The sequence below is a fragment of the Cucurbita pepo genome, chromosome LG18 (genome assembly GCF_002806865.2).
Source record: "Cucurbita pepo subsp. pepo cultivar mu-cu-16 chromosome LG18, ASM280686v2, whole genome shotgun sequence".
In the NCBI taxonomy this organism is placed as follows: domain Eukaryota; kingdom Viridiplantae; phylum Streptophyta; class Magnoliopsida; order Cucurbitales; family Cucurbitaceae; genus Cucurbita; species Cucurbita pepo.
The window spans coordinates 1,053,296-1,066,796 of record NC_036655.1 but is presented as its reverse complement, the minus strand read 5'-3'; the positions used below and the strand labels follow the sequence as shown (position 1 = coordinate 1,066,796).

The window sequence follows — 13,501 nt, the reverse complement described above, 5'->3', positions numbered from 1 at the left end:
TAATGCAATTCTCTTATTATTGGACACCAAAAAATTACCCGTGAATCGACCCGAAATTTTCAATTTTAACCCGACTCCAGTCATATAAATACTCTTACTTTAAACGAAAATTTAGTCGGGTCTGCGACCGTTTTGCTTTTGGTTTTTATAAAAGGTCTCGTGCTAAGGAGACAGTGTCCTTACATCCATGGTCATCATTCCTCCTCTGAGCAAAGTATATTTTGAGCCACACCTGACGATTCATATTAGTCTCCTCTTAAATAGTCATCTGTCCGTCTAGCACTATTTTAAACAACTCCTCTTCTCTAAAACATGTTACTAGTCCAATAGAGCTCTACCATGGACCTTTATTGTGACTATGACTTAAGTGCAACTACTCTATGCATGTGTCATGGTCTTTACTTGCGATGTCTTTGTTAGTCGTACATGGTGCCTTGTTTTTACTTGAAATATAGAAATAGCACACGACTTGAGTATTTTAAGAAATAATCAGTAAGTGACTTTACTATTGAGGCCAGATAATGCAAACATATACATTAGGGATCTATCATTTAAAACCATCATAGAGGTGGTCTCTAGTCTGGACAAATTGGATAGAGGTGGTCTCTAGTCTGGACAAATTGGATATGTAGTACTTCCCTACACACAGGCTACACGTGCGAGTGTGAACCCACTAGGTGGTTTGAACACACCATAGGCCCATCATAGTTGGGCTAGTTGACTGTAATCGGACGTCCGTAGGTACAACAAACCCTTGAATATCATGCAAGGCATGATGATGATGATCATCATCATCTTCACAGTGTCGCGTTCGTACTTATCGTCATCAAATAGAAAGTAACTCGATGAAAATAAACATACAATATGCATGACGTCTCTATTTAATAATTTTACTCAAAATTATTTAATTCTTATTTGGAAAAAAAGAAATATTTATTTTAATGGACTTTTAGCATTATTATTTTATGATTTATATAAAAATAAACTAATAAATTATTGAAGTGTTATTTTAATAATTAAGAAATTAGAGAAATAAATAAATTGTTTAGAACGCATTCATGGCATACACCTCAGCATACACCTCAGCAGTTACGTGGAAGCAGATAAAATCACATACTGTGTGGATGCTGACAAGGATCGATCTACCATAATTTCATCCGGTGTTTGGTCCCAAGCCACGTGGGCAATGTGTTTCTTACGTCTAGACTTCTTTATTATTAATAACTTAAATAATTATTTTAATTTTGTAATTAATTCTTGATATTTACCTAAATAAGAAAGCTATATAAAATTTAATTAAAAATATATTTTCTTGATTTTTTAATAATGCGAAAATTAGCATTTAAACTTTTTCGTAAAACATAACTTTGTCTTAAAACGCTGTCATGGACTTACGTGTTCGAGAACATCTTTTAAATGACACATCATCGGTTGGGGAGGAGAACAAAATACTCTTTATAAGGGTGTAGAAACCTCCCCTAGCAAACGCGTTTTAAAATTTTTGAGGAAAAACTCGAAAGAGAAAACCTAAAGAGGACAATATCCGATAGTGGTGGGTTTGAGCTATTACAAATGGGTATCAGAGAGATACCGGGAGATGTGCCAATGAGGAGGCTAAGCCTCGAAGGGAGGTTGACACAAGGCGGTGTGCCCGTAAGGACGCCGTGTCCCAAAGGGGGGTGGATTGTAAGATCCTACATCGGTTGAGGAGGAGAACGAAACATTTTTTATAAGGGTGTGGAAACTTTTCCCTAGCAAACGCGTTTTAAAAATCTTGAGGGGAAACTCGAAAGGGAAAACCCAAAGAGGACAATATCTGATAGTGATGGGCTTGGGCTGTCACAAATACCGGGCGATATGCCAACGAGGAGGCTAAGCCCCGAAGGGAGGTTGACACGAGGCTGTGTGTTAGTAAGGACGTTGGGTCCCAAAGGGGGTGGATTGTAAGATCCTACATCGGTTGAGGAGGAGAACGAAACATTCTTTATAAGGGTGTGGAAATCTTTCCGTGATAGACACGTTTTAAAAATTTTGACGAGAAGCACGAAATGGAGAGCCCAAAAATGATAATATCTGTTGTTGTATGGATTGAATTTTTCGAGTAGAACAAATATATAAAAATTTATAATGATTTATGACGTCATATGTTATAGATGGACCTTATAAATCCCCACTCTTCTTCTTCCCTTCTTCCCCTACATCATTCTTTCCTCTAGTTTTGGCTTTGGAAATGGTAAGCCCTCTTATAACTCTCTCATTACTTGAACTTTTTGCGATTCGATTCGGTTCGGGTTTTGTTGTATTTTGTGTAGGCGGCTCGGGCTGAGGAGGGGGGGCTGAAGTATTTGGAGTTCGTTCTAAAAGCGGCATTTCGAGCAGCAACGTGTTTACTCAAGTTTTACGGCTATGCAAAGGACTGGTCCGGTCCGCTGAAGTTCGGCCTTGAAGCCATGGAAGGCACTGTGAAGTCCGTTGTTGGTCCTTTGTACAATAAGTTACACGGCCCTTCGAATGAGGTTCTTAAGTTCATCGATCGCAAGGTTCGTTTTTTTTCTTCTTTTGATCCCATAATCATTTAAATTTGTTGTGCTCTTGGGTTGGTTTAAATTCCATGGGATGTACGTGAGTCGGGTTGGATTGGGTCGAGAGAATTTTTGGATTAATCTAACACTTTGCCTTCGTTGGATTCACCATTTAACACACAACAAATACAAATTAAATCCAATCTAATCCTATATATATATATATATATATATATATATATATAATATTAACACTCTTATTTATCTGTAATTCATAATTATTCGATACAATCTTGGATAAAAATATATTAAAAGTTCACGAAACAAAGACAAATTAAATCCAACCCAATCCAACACTCTGTGGATTGACGGGTTGAAAAAAATATTTTTAATTTTTTTTTTTTTTATGTATCAACCATTCATAATTATTCGATACAATCTTACATAAAATATATTAAAAGTTCACAGAACAAACACAAATTAATCTATAATCATAAAAAAACATCAACAACAAGCTGGTAACATTTTAACATAGTTCAACATTGTCATAGAACTAAACACAATTAAATAGCTACACTTAATGATCAGTTTATTAGTCTATAAACAAAGAAAATACAAGGATAGATATTAAAATAAAAAACAATAAAAATAATTAATTTAAAAAAACTATATCTAAATCCAGACCGAATGTATTCATGTTCAGACAAATTAATTCAACCCAACCCTTATAATTTGGATTGGGTCCATTCGAGTCATCGGATTGTCGGGTTCAATGTATACCCCTAAATTCAACTAGCATTTGTTGGATGATGAAAGTTGGCTAATTTAGGGAATGATCATGTGTTTATAATCAAAACCATGAGAGCTTATACTCAAAGTGGACAATATCATATTATTGTGAAGAGTCCTGTTCGTCTAACATGACATCAGATTCATGCCCTAAACTTAGTCGTGTCAATACATTGGTAAATCCTTAAATGTCGAACAAAGGACTCCAAAAGAAAAGGACTCAACCCTCCCCGAAGGCATAGTAAAAAATGACTAAGACTCCAAAGGAGTCGAGCCTCGATTAAGGGGAGGTGTACTTTGTTCGAGTCCTCGAAGGCATAGTAAAAAATGACTAAGACTTCAAAGGAGTCGACCCTCGATTAAGGGGAGGTGTCCCACGTCGGCTAATTTAGAGAATGATCATAGGTTTATAATCAAAGAATACTCTCTCCATTGGTACGAGGCCTTTTGGGGAAACCCAAAGCAAAGCCATGAGAGCTTATAGTCAAAGTGGACAATATCATACCATTGTGGAGAGTGATGTTCGTCTAATAGCATTAGAAACTTATTTTATTTTATCATAAACGTGTAGGTGGACGAGTCAGTGACAACGATCGACCGCCTTCTTCCTCCAACGGTCAAGCAGGTCTCATCTCAAGCCATCTCTGCTGCACTACAAATGCCTAAAGTGGCTCGAAACGTAGCATCTGAGATCCAACGTAGTGGCCTTAAAGACACCGTCACTGGTATTGTGAAATCAGTGCAACCCAAGGCGGAACAGTCCGCAGCTTCAGCATGGCACGCACTGAACCAGCTGCCTGTCTTCTCCACTGTTGCGCAGGCCATCGTGCCAACAGCAGCGCTCTACACTGAGAAATACAACGACACCGTGCGAGCCTCCGCCGAGAAGGGTAACAAGGTGGCTTCACTCCTTCCATTGGTCCCAAATGAGGGGATCGCCAGAGTGTTTGGCAAGATCAAAATTTAGATGAGTTAAGAGCTTGGGTTTGTTCTTAGTTTCTTGTATGTGTTGGTGTGGTAGTTTTAGCTATGGCATTACATCATTGAAGGGTTTTTAATAAAAGTTTGGAATTACATGGTTATGATATTATACGGGAAAACTAAGTTCAAATCTTACTTTGTGAAAATATTTGCCGAAACCACCACACCTAAATGGTGGTCAAAGTTCTCTTATTTATAATTGTTAGATTGAATGGCACGATGACCTATATGGGTCACGACCTCATGTATTTATAGATGCGTATAATGAAGATTACATTCCAAATCTATGATTTGGTAACAAACCATAAAATCATAGATTTGGTAACAAACCCTTCAAATCATAACAACTTAGTAAATCTTAGACTATACAGTTATGATCTATTTTAGGTTTAACACCCCCTCAATCTGGACGATGTACTACTAAGTTCAGATTGCGCCTAAAATAGCTAAAAGAAGGAGCTGGCAGTGGCTTTGTCATGATATCGGCGAGCTGATCCTTGGAAGATATGAGTCGAACATCAAGCTGACGAGTCGATACTCGTTCACGAACGAAGTGATAATCAACCTCAACATGCTTCGTCCGTCGATGAAAGATTGGATTGGCGGATAGGTAGGTGGCACCAATGTTGTCACACCATAGGCTAGGCGCTCGCGCTTGCGAGATCCCGAGCTCACGCAAGAGGACTTGGATCCAAATTAATTCGGCAGTGGCATCAGCAACCGCCTTATATTCGGCTTCCGTACTAGAACGAGAAACTGTCGATTGTTTCCTCGAACTCCAAGAGATAAGATTGCCACCAAAGAAGATCACATAGCCTCCAGTGCTTCGACGATCATCAGGATTCCCAGCCCAATCAGCATCTGAAAAGGCACTCAACAAATCAGTGCTGGACTTTGTAAGACACAAACCCATATCAATAGTGTCATGTAGATAACGGAGAATTCGTTTGACTGCCGCCCAATGTATAGAAGTCGGAGAGGACATGAACTGACACACTCTGTTGACACAGAAGGATATATCAGGACGTGTCAGAGACAAATATTGGAGAGCACCAACGACACTTCGATAGCGAGTAGTATCCTCAGGTGAGAGCTTTTCACCACCATTCAATAACAACTTCTCACTGGGAAGCATAGGTGTGGGCACACCTTTGGAGGTGAGCATATTGGTTCTGGCTAATAAATCTCGAATGTATTTATGTTGTGTCAGAATAAGTCCACTAGAAGTATGGCGGACCTCAATCCCAAGAAAATAACTCAAAATACCAAGATCCTTGACGGCAAAATCATCCTGAAGCTGTGTAAGAAGTTTCTCAGTAGCCGTAGAAGATGAGCTGATGATAATAATATCATCAACGTAGATGAGGATATACATCTGAATGCCCGTTTTGTTAAAAATAAAAAGAGAGACATCAGCCTTTGAAGGTGTAAAATCCAGCTGTAATAGTTTGGAGCTAAGGCGAGAAAACCAGGCACGCGGAGCTTGTTTAAGGCCATAAAGCGACTTATCCAGCTTGCAGAGATAACCAGGGTGTTGAGAATCCACAAATCCAGGGGGCTGCTTCATATAAACATCTTCATTAAGAAGGCCATGAAGAAAAGCATTTTGAATATCAATCTGCCGAATAGCCCAACCACGAGAAATAGCAAGAGATAATAAGAGCCGAATGGTAGTGGGCTTAACAACTGGACTAAAGGTATCATCATAATCAACGCCATACTGCTGTTTAAAACCTTTAGCAACCAGGCGTGCTTTGTAGCGATCAATAGAGCCATCTGGCTTTTGTTTGAGTTTGAAAACCCATTTGCAATCAATAACGTTAAGACCAGCACGAGGAGGAACTAAGTGCCATGTCTTATTTTTTTGAAGTGCCTGAAATTCATCATTCATTGCCTGACGCCAGAGGGGATGCTCCATAGCAGTAATATGTGAAGTAGGTTCAGAGGCAGAAGACCGAGCTACAAGATATGTTACTGTTCCATCTGTACGCACCTTGGGTTTCTTGATATTGTGCTTCAATCGAGTACCATACGGATGAGTAGTAGGTGCAGGATCCACATTTGAGGGGACGGCCGTATCAGCCGTTGCGAGGGGAGCAACCGATGCTACAGCAGTTGGTTGACCAGCGGCCGAGGATTCGACCGGGCATTGCGCAATATCATCTGCTGGCGGAGGAGCCGAGGCCTCAATCATTGGCGGAACAACCAACGCCGATTCGCATGGCAGCGACGCGGAGGATTGTTGCGGCAATTCCGAAGCTGATGTAGACACCAAATTTTCTGCATCCAAAGAGTTAGTAGGCCCAGACATATGCATGTGATCATTCTCCAAATTAGTACTGCTATTACCCAAATGCAAGGTGCACAAATCAGGGGCATTATGCGTCGACTGCATGATTGGGGAAGAATTAGGTGAGGCTCTCTTGAATGGAAAAACATTTTCATCAAATATGACATCTCTAGACATATAGACACGACCAGAATCGGTGTCAAGACACTTATACCCTTTATGTGAAGAACTGTAGCCTAGAAAGACACATTCCTTTGATCGAAAAGAGAGCTTTTGTTTGTTATAAGGACGAAGATGAGGCCAACAAGCACACCCAAAAATTTTTAATAAGGAGTAATTTGGTGGGGTATGAAAAAGAAGCTTTAAGGGGCATTTTTTATCGATGACACGAGTAGGAAGACGATTGATGAGATATGTGGCTGTAAGAAACGCGTCGTCCCAAAATTTAATAGGTACATGAGCATGAGCTAGAAGGGCTAGGCCAGTTTCAACAATATGACGATGCTTGCGTTCAGCAGACCCATTTTGTTGATGTGTGTGAGGGCACGAAACACGATGACCAATTCCAAGGGAACGAAAAAATGTGTTATGAATTTTCTGATATTCTCCACCCCAATCAGATTGAACCCACTTGATTTTAGTATCTAGGAGGCGCTCAACATGAGCTTGGAATTGCAAAAATATACGAGGAGCTTCTGTACGATCATGCATCAAATAGATCCACGAAAATTTACTGAAATCATCAATGAAACTAATATAATATTTAAAACCCCCAACAGATGGAGGTGCAGGGCCCCAAACATCCGAAAAAATAAGTTCCAAAGGTGACGAAGACCTATGGGAAGAACTAGTATATGGTAATCGATGACTCTTTGCTAACTGACACGCATTACAAACTGACAAAGATGACTCACTAGCACACGAAATATTATTTAGACGCAAAATGGATTTTATTACTTGAGATGAAGGATGTCCAAGACGTGCATGCCATTGGGCGTGAGTAGTAGATCTGCTCACCAAGGCGTGCTTGAGATTATCGACATCGGATGGCTTAATAGGATAAAGACCAGATTCACACCTCCCATTTAGGAGACTTTTCCTCGACTGTCGATCCTTTATAGAAAAATGCCAAGGATGGAATTCAAAGAATACGTCATTATCACGAGAAAATTTATGAACAGAAAGAAGATGTTTGGAAATTTCAGGCACATGCAAAATATTACGCAACGCAAGAGGACGAGTAGCAGTATTAATTAGAGAATGACCAGTATGCAAAACACGCAAACCTGCTCCATTGCCGACTTGAACTTGTTCACCTCCATGATAACGTTCACGCACAGCGAGACGATCCAGGTCACTGGTGATATGGTCCGTAGCGCCTGTGTCGCTGTACCAATTTGGGTCAATCTTGTAAGAGGAAGTAGCCGCCAGTGCCGTAGGAGGAGCAGAAGAAGGTTCATCTTGATAGGACTCATCCATCCTATGCCAGCAGCGGATAGCAGTATGCCCCACTTTGCCGCAGATCTGGCAGGAAGGACGAGCAGAAGGGCCACGACGATCACCAGCAGGACGAGAGGGTGCATAACCTTGAGAACGACCACGACCGCGATCCCTACGCCCACGATTCTTCTGCTGACCACCACGACTAGCATAATTGGCAGAAGATCCAAGATTTAACTGAAGTTCAGCCTGGTGTTGTAGTTGGCGAGCTTCATACGTCATTAGATGTGCAAACACATCATCAAGGGTGAGGGCTTCACTCTTGGTAGTCATTGAGGTGACGAAGGGATCATAGTCAGGGCCAAGACCAGCGAGAAGATACGCGATCACATCATCATCCTGCAAGGCAGAGCCGGCGGCGGCCAGCTCGGTGGCTAGCCCTTTGATCTTGCAAAAATAATTTGCAGCAGATTGATCTCGTTTCTTGGACGTGGCGAGCTCAACACGAATCTGAGTAGTGCGAGCACGAGTTGACGATGAAAACATCCGCTGCAGGGTATCCCACGCCTCCTTGGACGTAGTAGCGGCAACCACATCATGAAGAATCTCCTCAGACATGGAGGAGAGAAGGCCGCTAAGGACTTGTTGATCCTGATCATACCACTGATTATAGGCCGGATTAGAGACCAGCTCAGCACCAGCAGCAGTTGAGGAAGGGATCAGCTTGGCAGGTGCAACATTGGTGCCATCGAGGTAGCCCATAAGCTTCGTACTCCGTAGGTAGGGGAGGAGCTGGGCACGCCATATGATGAAGTTGTTTTTGGTTAGACGAATTGTGACAACATGGTGTAGAGGGATTGGGCCAAAAGTCGCCATGGTAGTTGAGACGGTGTTGGAGATGGTGGATGGAGAGGAGGAAGAAGACATGGCGAGGAGTTTAAAAAATAAACCTTGGCTCTGATACCATGTTAGATTGAATGGCACGATGACCTATATGGGTCACGACCTCATGTATTTATAGATGCGTATAATGAAGATTACATTCCAAATCTATGATTTGGTAACAAACCATAGAATCATACATTTGGTAACAAACCCTTCAAATCATAACAACTAGTAAATCTTAGACTATTTTAGTATATACAGTTATGATCTATTTTAGGTTTAACAATAATCATTTACAGAACAGAGAAATATGGTAAATTATAAATGATATAGAGAGAATAATAAATGAATACAATATATTTGCCTTTAATTAGAGGGCAAATATGGTAAGCCGTGATGTAACAAGCTGAGCGTGGGATTTGAACGAACGTGAAACTTGGATCTGAAAGATTCAAAGAGAGGTCGAGAAATACTTTATGTGAAGATGTAGCAACTTGGAGAAACAAGATTAGAGCTAAAAAAAAAATAGCACTGTTGTTGTCATATAAGAGTAAGGGCTGCTGTGAAACAGGGATTTGGAGGTCATGCAAAAGATGCGTAACCCAAAGAAGTTCAGCAGCAGTCGTGGCAAGAGCACGATACTCAGATTCACAGCTGGAGCGTGAGACAACAGGTTTCTTTTTGGCACTCCAAGAAACGAAATTGTTACCAAGATAAATAGAATAGCAGGATGTAGAACGACGAGTATCGGGACAACCAGCCCAGTCAACATCCGAATAAGCGACTAGCGTACTGGGAACAGTGGATGGACGAAAAGTAAGACCAAAGTGGAGTGTTCCTTTGACATAGCGAAGAATACGTTTGACAGCAAGAAAGTGATCTGCAGTAGGGGCATGCAAGAATTCACTGACTGAATAGGCAATTGTCAACAGCATAGACAATTTTAAAACGCATCCAGATATTGCCTATGCATTTCTTTATGGGTTTCCCCTTATGATTTAAAAACGTGTTTTGCTAGAGAGAGGTTTCCACACCTTTATAAGGAAGTTCCCCTCTCCAACCGATGTGGGATCTAAGAATGGATTGTGAGGTCCCACCTTGGTTGGAGAGGGGAATGAAACATACTTTACAAGGGTGTGAAAATCTCTCCCTAATAGACACGTTTTAAAACAGTGAGACTAATAGTGATACGTAACGGGCCAAAGCGGACAATATCGGTTAGCGGTGGGCTTGGGTTGTTACAAATGATATTAGAGCCAGATAACGAGTTGTGTGCCAGCGAGGACACTGGCCACCATGGGGAGTGGATTATGAGGCTAAGGGCGATACGTAATGAGCAAAAGTGGACAATATCTTTTAGCGGTGGGTTTAGGCTCTTACAAAAGATTTGGACCTTATTATCGCTAAGTATTGCTCTTGTCGACTTCAAGTTAACAAAGTATTCAATTTTCAAAAGGTCACCCAACATAAAATTGCTCCAACGAAAGCATGCTTAACGAGTTTTTATGATTGAGCCACCGAAAAAGAAGATGCAACTTGGTGAGTTAAGAGCCTTGGGTTTGTTCTTGGTTTCTTAGATAAGAAAGAATACATTATGAATGCATGCATTATATCGTTGACGGGTTTTTAATGAAATTTGTGAATTACACGACTTAGAGATGTAACAGCATAAGTCTACCGTTAACAAATATTGTCCTCTTTGAACTTTTCATTATAAACTTCCCCTCAAGATTTTAAAACGCGTCTGTTATAGAGAGATTTCCACATTCTTATAAGAAAGTTTTCCTCTCCGATCGTTATGAGATCCCACATCAGTTGAAGAGGGGAATGAAGCATACCTTAAGAGGGTATGGAAGTCTCTCCCTAACAGACGTGTTTTAAAACCGTGCGATACGTAACGGGCCAAAGCGGACAATATCAGTTAGCGGTGGGCTTGAGCTGTTATAAATAGTATTAGAGTCAAGACACCAAGTGGTGTGCCATCGAGGACGCTGGGCACTAAGGGGGTGAATTGTGAGATCTCACATCGATTGGAGAGGAGAACAAAACACTCCTTATAAGGGTGTGGAAACCTCTCCCTAGTAGACGCGTTTTAAAACCGTGAAGGTAAGGGTGATACGTAACGGATCAAAGCGAACAATATCTGCTAATAGTGGATTTGGGTTGTTACGGGAGATTTGGACCTTATTATCGCTTAGTTTTGCTCTTGTCGACTTAAAGTTAACAAAGTCTTCAATTTACGTTGTCGCGTTTTTTAATTGAATTGAGATGATGGATACTATATAATTGAGTTGATAGAAGCTTTGGTTCGTATCTTACTAAGGCATGTTTCATAACGATCTATGCCAAAGATTAAGTTCGGATTCTGGATTCACCACCTTATGGTCCAGCATTCACGATATAGTCATGTTACTTGTTACTCGGTTTTAAGAATGAAGACTATCATCCCTTACAGCTCCTAATTTTCTAAACCTAAATTAAAGACGTCACTACAGGCATGCTTTAAACACAGATGCGAAATCTCATAATAAATACTTTTAAAATAAAAGCATAGACTTACCTATAATAAAAATAACATTGTTTTTTAACCTAAAATATATTGGAAAAAACACCTTTCAACTACTAATTAAATTAAATACTACTGTCATATCATGATTTATTCTGACTTCTATGGTCTTTCCAGCGTTCACCGTTATCCGTGCATGGGAGCTTGACCTTTACCTGAAAAATATAAGGGTAGCACGTGGCTTGAATATTTTATGAAATACTCAATAAGTCACTCCATTGTTGGGATTATCAATGTAATCACACACAGACACATGATTGAGACCTATCTTAAATCCGTCACATGGTCTTGGACTCTTTCCAGTTCCGAGCAGGGTTGGATGTGTGGTACTTCTCCACACACGACCCACGTACTCGCACATGAACCCACCAGGCGGACTTGTATACATACCCCCTAGGCCTAGCATGATCGGGCTTAACGCGTTACACATTGTCGACACCACGGAAAAGAAAGGCCCACATGATATCATGGCGAACATGATATTGAAGGTACGCGTCCGTACTAACATAACATAACGAAAAAGTATCCTGATGCACATGATACACATACATGCATGAAGTCCCCATGATTTTACATTCAAAACATAGTAGCATTAACGTCATTCCCTTTCTCATTTCATCCATAACATATTCCATACATGATCGCACCATCATGCATCATACATATTTCATCCATGACATTCTCATTTCATCCATAACATATTCCATACCGGATCGCATACAGATTTCATCCATGACATATTCCATACATGATCGCACCATCATGCATCATACAGATTTCATCCATGACATATTCCGTACATGATCGCACCATCATGCATCATACAGATTTCATCCATGACATATTCCATACATGATCGCACCATCATGCATCATACAGTTATCTAACTCCAACAGTAAGGTTACCTCATTAGATCTAACTCCAACAGTAAAGTCTAGTAAGGTCCTTACTCATTTGTACCTCATTTGTATCCAGTGATCTAACTCCAACAGTAAGATCACTTACCTCATTTGTATCGTATCCAGTGATCTAACTCCAACAGTAAGGTCACTTACCTCATTTGTACCGTTATCTAACTCCAACAGTAAGGTAACTCCAACAGTAAGATCACTTACCTCATTTGTATCCAGTGACAAGGTCCTTACTCATTTGTACCTCATTTGTATCCAGTGATCTAACTCCAACAGTAAGGTCACTTACCTCATTTGTATCATATCCAGTGATCTAACTCCAACAGTAAGATCACTTACCTCATTTGTATCGTATCCAGTGATCTAACTCCAACAGTAAGGTCACTTACCTCATTTGTACCGTTATCTAACTCCAACAGTAAGGTAACTCCAACAGTAAGATCACTTACCTCATTTGTATCCAGTGACAAGGTCCTTACTCATTTGTACCTCATTTGTATCCAGTGATCTAACTCCAACAGTAAGGTCACTTACCTCATTTGTATCCAGTGACCTCATTTGTACCGTTATCTAACTCTAACAGTAAGGTCACTTACCTCATTTGTATCCAGTGACCTCATTTGTACCGTTATCTAACTTCAACAGTAAGGTCACTTACCTCATTTGTACCGTTATCTAACTCCGGTAACTCCAACAGTAAGGTCACTTACCTCATTTGTATCCAGTGACCTCATTTGTACCGTTATCTAACTCCAACAGTAAGGTCACTTACCTCATTTGTATCGATTACCTCATTATTACCTCATTTGTATCCAATTTATCCTTAATGAAAGTTCGATTTTATCCAAGTTAACCTATGTGAACCCATGTGTTAGGAATCAAGACTCATCATTATGCATCATCATCGTGACATGGCTAAGTTTAGGGCATGGCTTTGATACCATATTAGGAATCACGACTCTCCACAATGGTATGATATTGTCCACTTTGAGCATAACCTCTCATGGCTTTGCTTTGGGCTTCCCCAAAAGGCCGGTTACCGTTGGAGATAATATTCCTCACTTATAAACCCATGATCATTCCCTAAATTAGTCAATGTGAGACTCACTCCCAATAA

The 13,501-nt window shown here is 40.4% G+C and overlaps 1 protein-coding gene and 1 non-coding gene across 2 annotated transcripts; one reads left to right on the top strand and one right to left on the bottom strand.

The window, feature by feature from the left end:
* The first annotated feature begins 2,198 nt into the window (after nt 1-2,198).
* Nucleotides 2,199-4,394, top strand: LOC111779963 (REF/SRPP-like protein At3g05500). Its single transcript, XM_023660185.1, has 3 exons — nt 2,199-2,233; nt 2,313-2,540; nt 3,883-4,394. The coding sequence occupies exons 1-3, from the start codon at nt 2,231-2,233 to the stop codon at nt 4,276-4,278; spliced, it is 627 nt and encodes a 208-aa protein (XP_023515953.1). The 5' UTR covers nt 2,199-2,230; the 3' UTR covers nt 4,279-4,394.
* A 3,896-nt stretch (nt 4,395-8,290) lies between these two features.
* LOC111780753 lies at nt 8,291-8,430 on the bottom strand. The gene has a single exon (XR_002812896.1). It is a non-coding gene; the product is annotated as a small nucleolar RNA Z247 (small nucleolar RNA).
* Nucleotides 8,431-13,501: the final 5,071 nt, after the last annotated feature.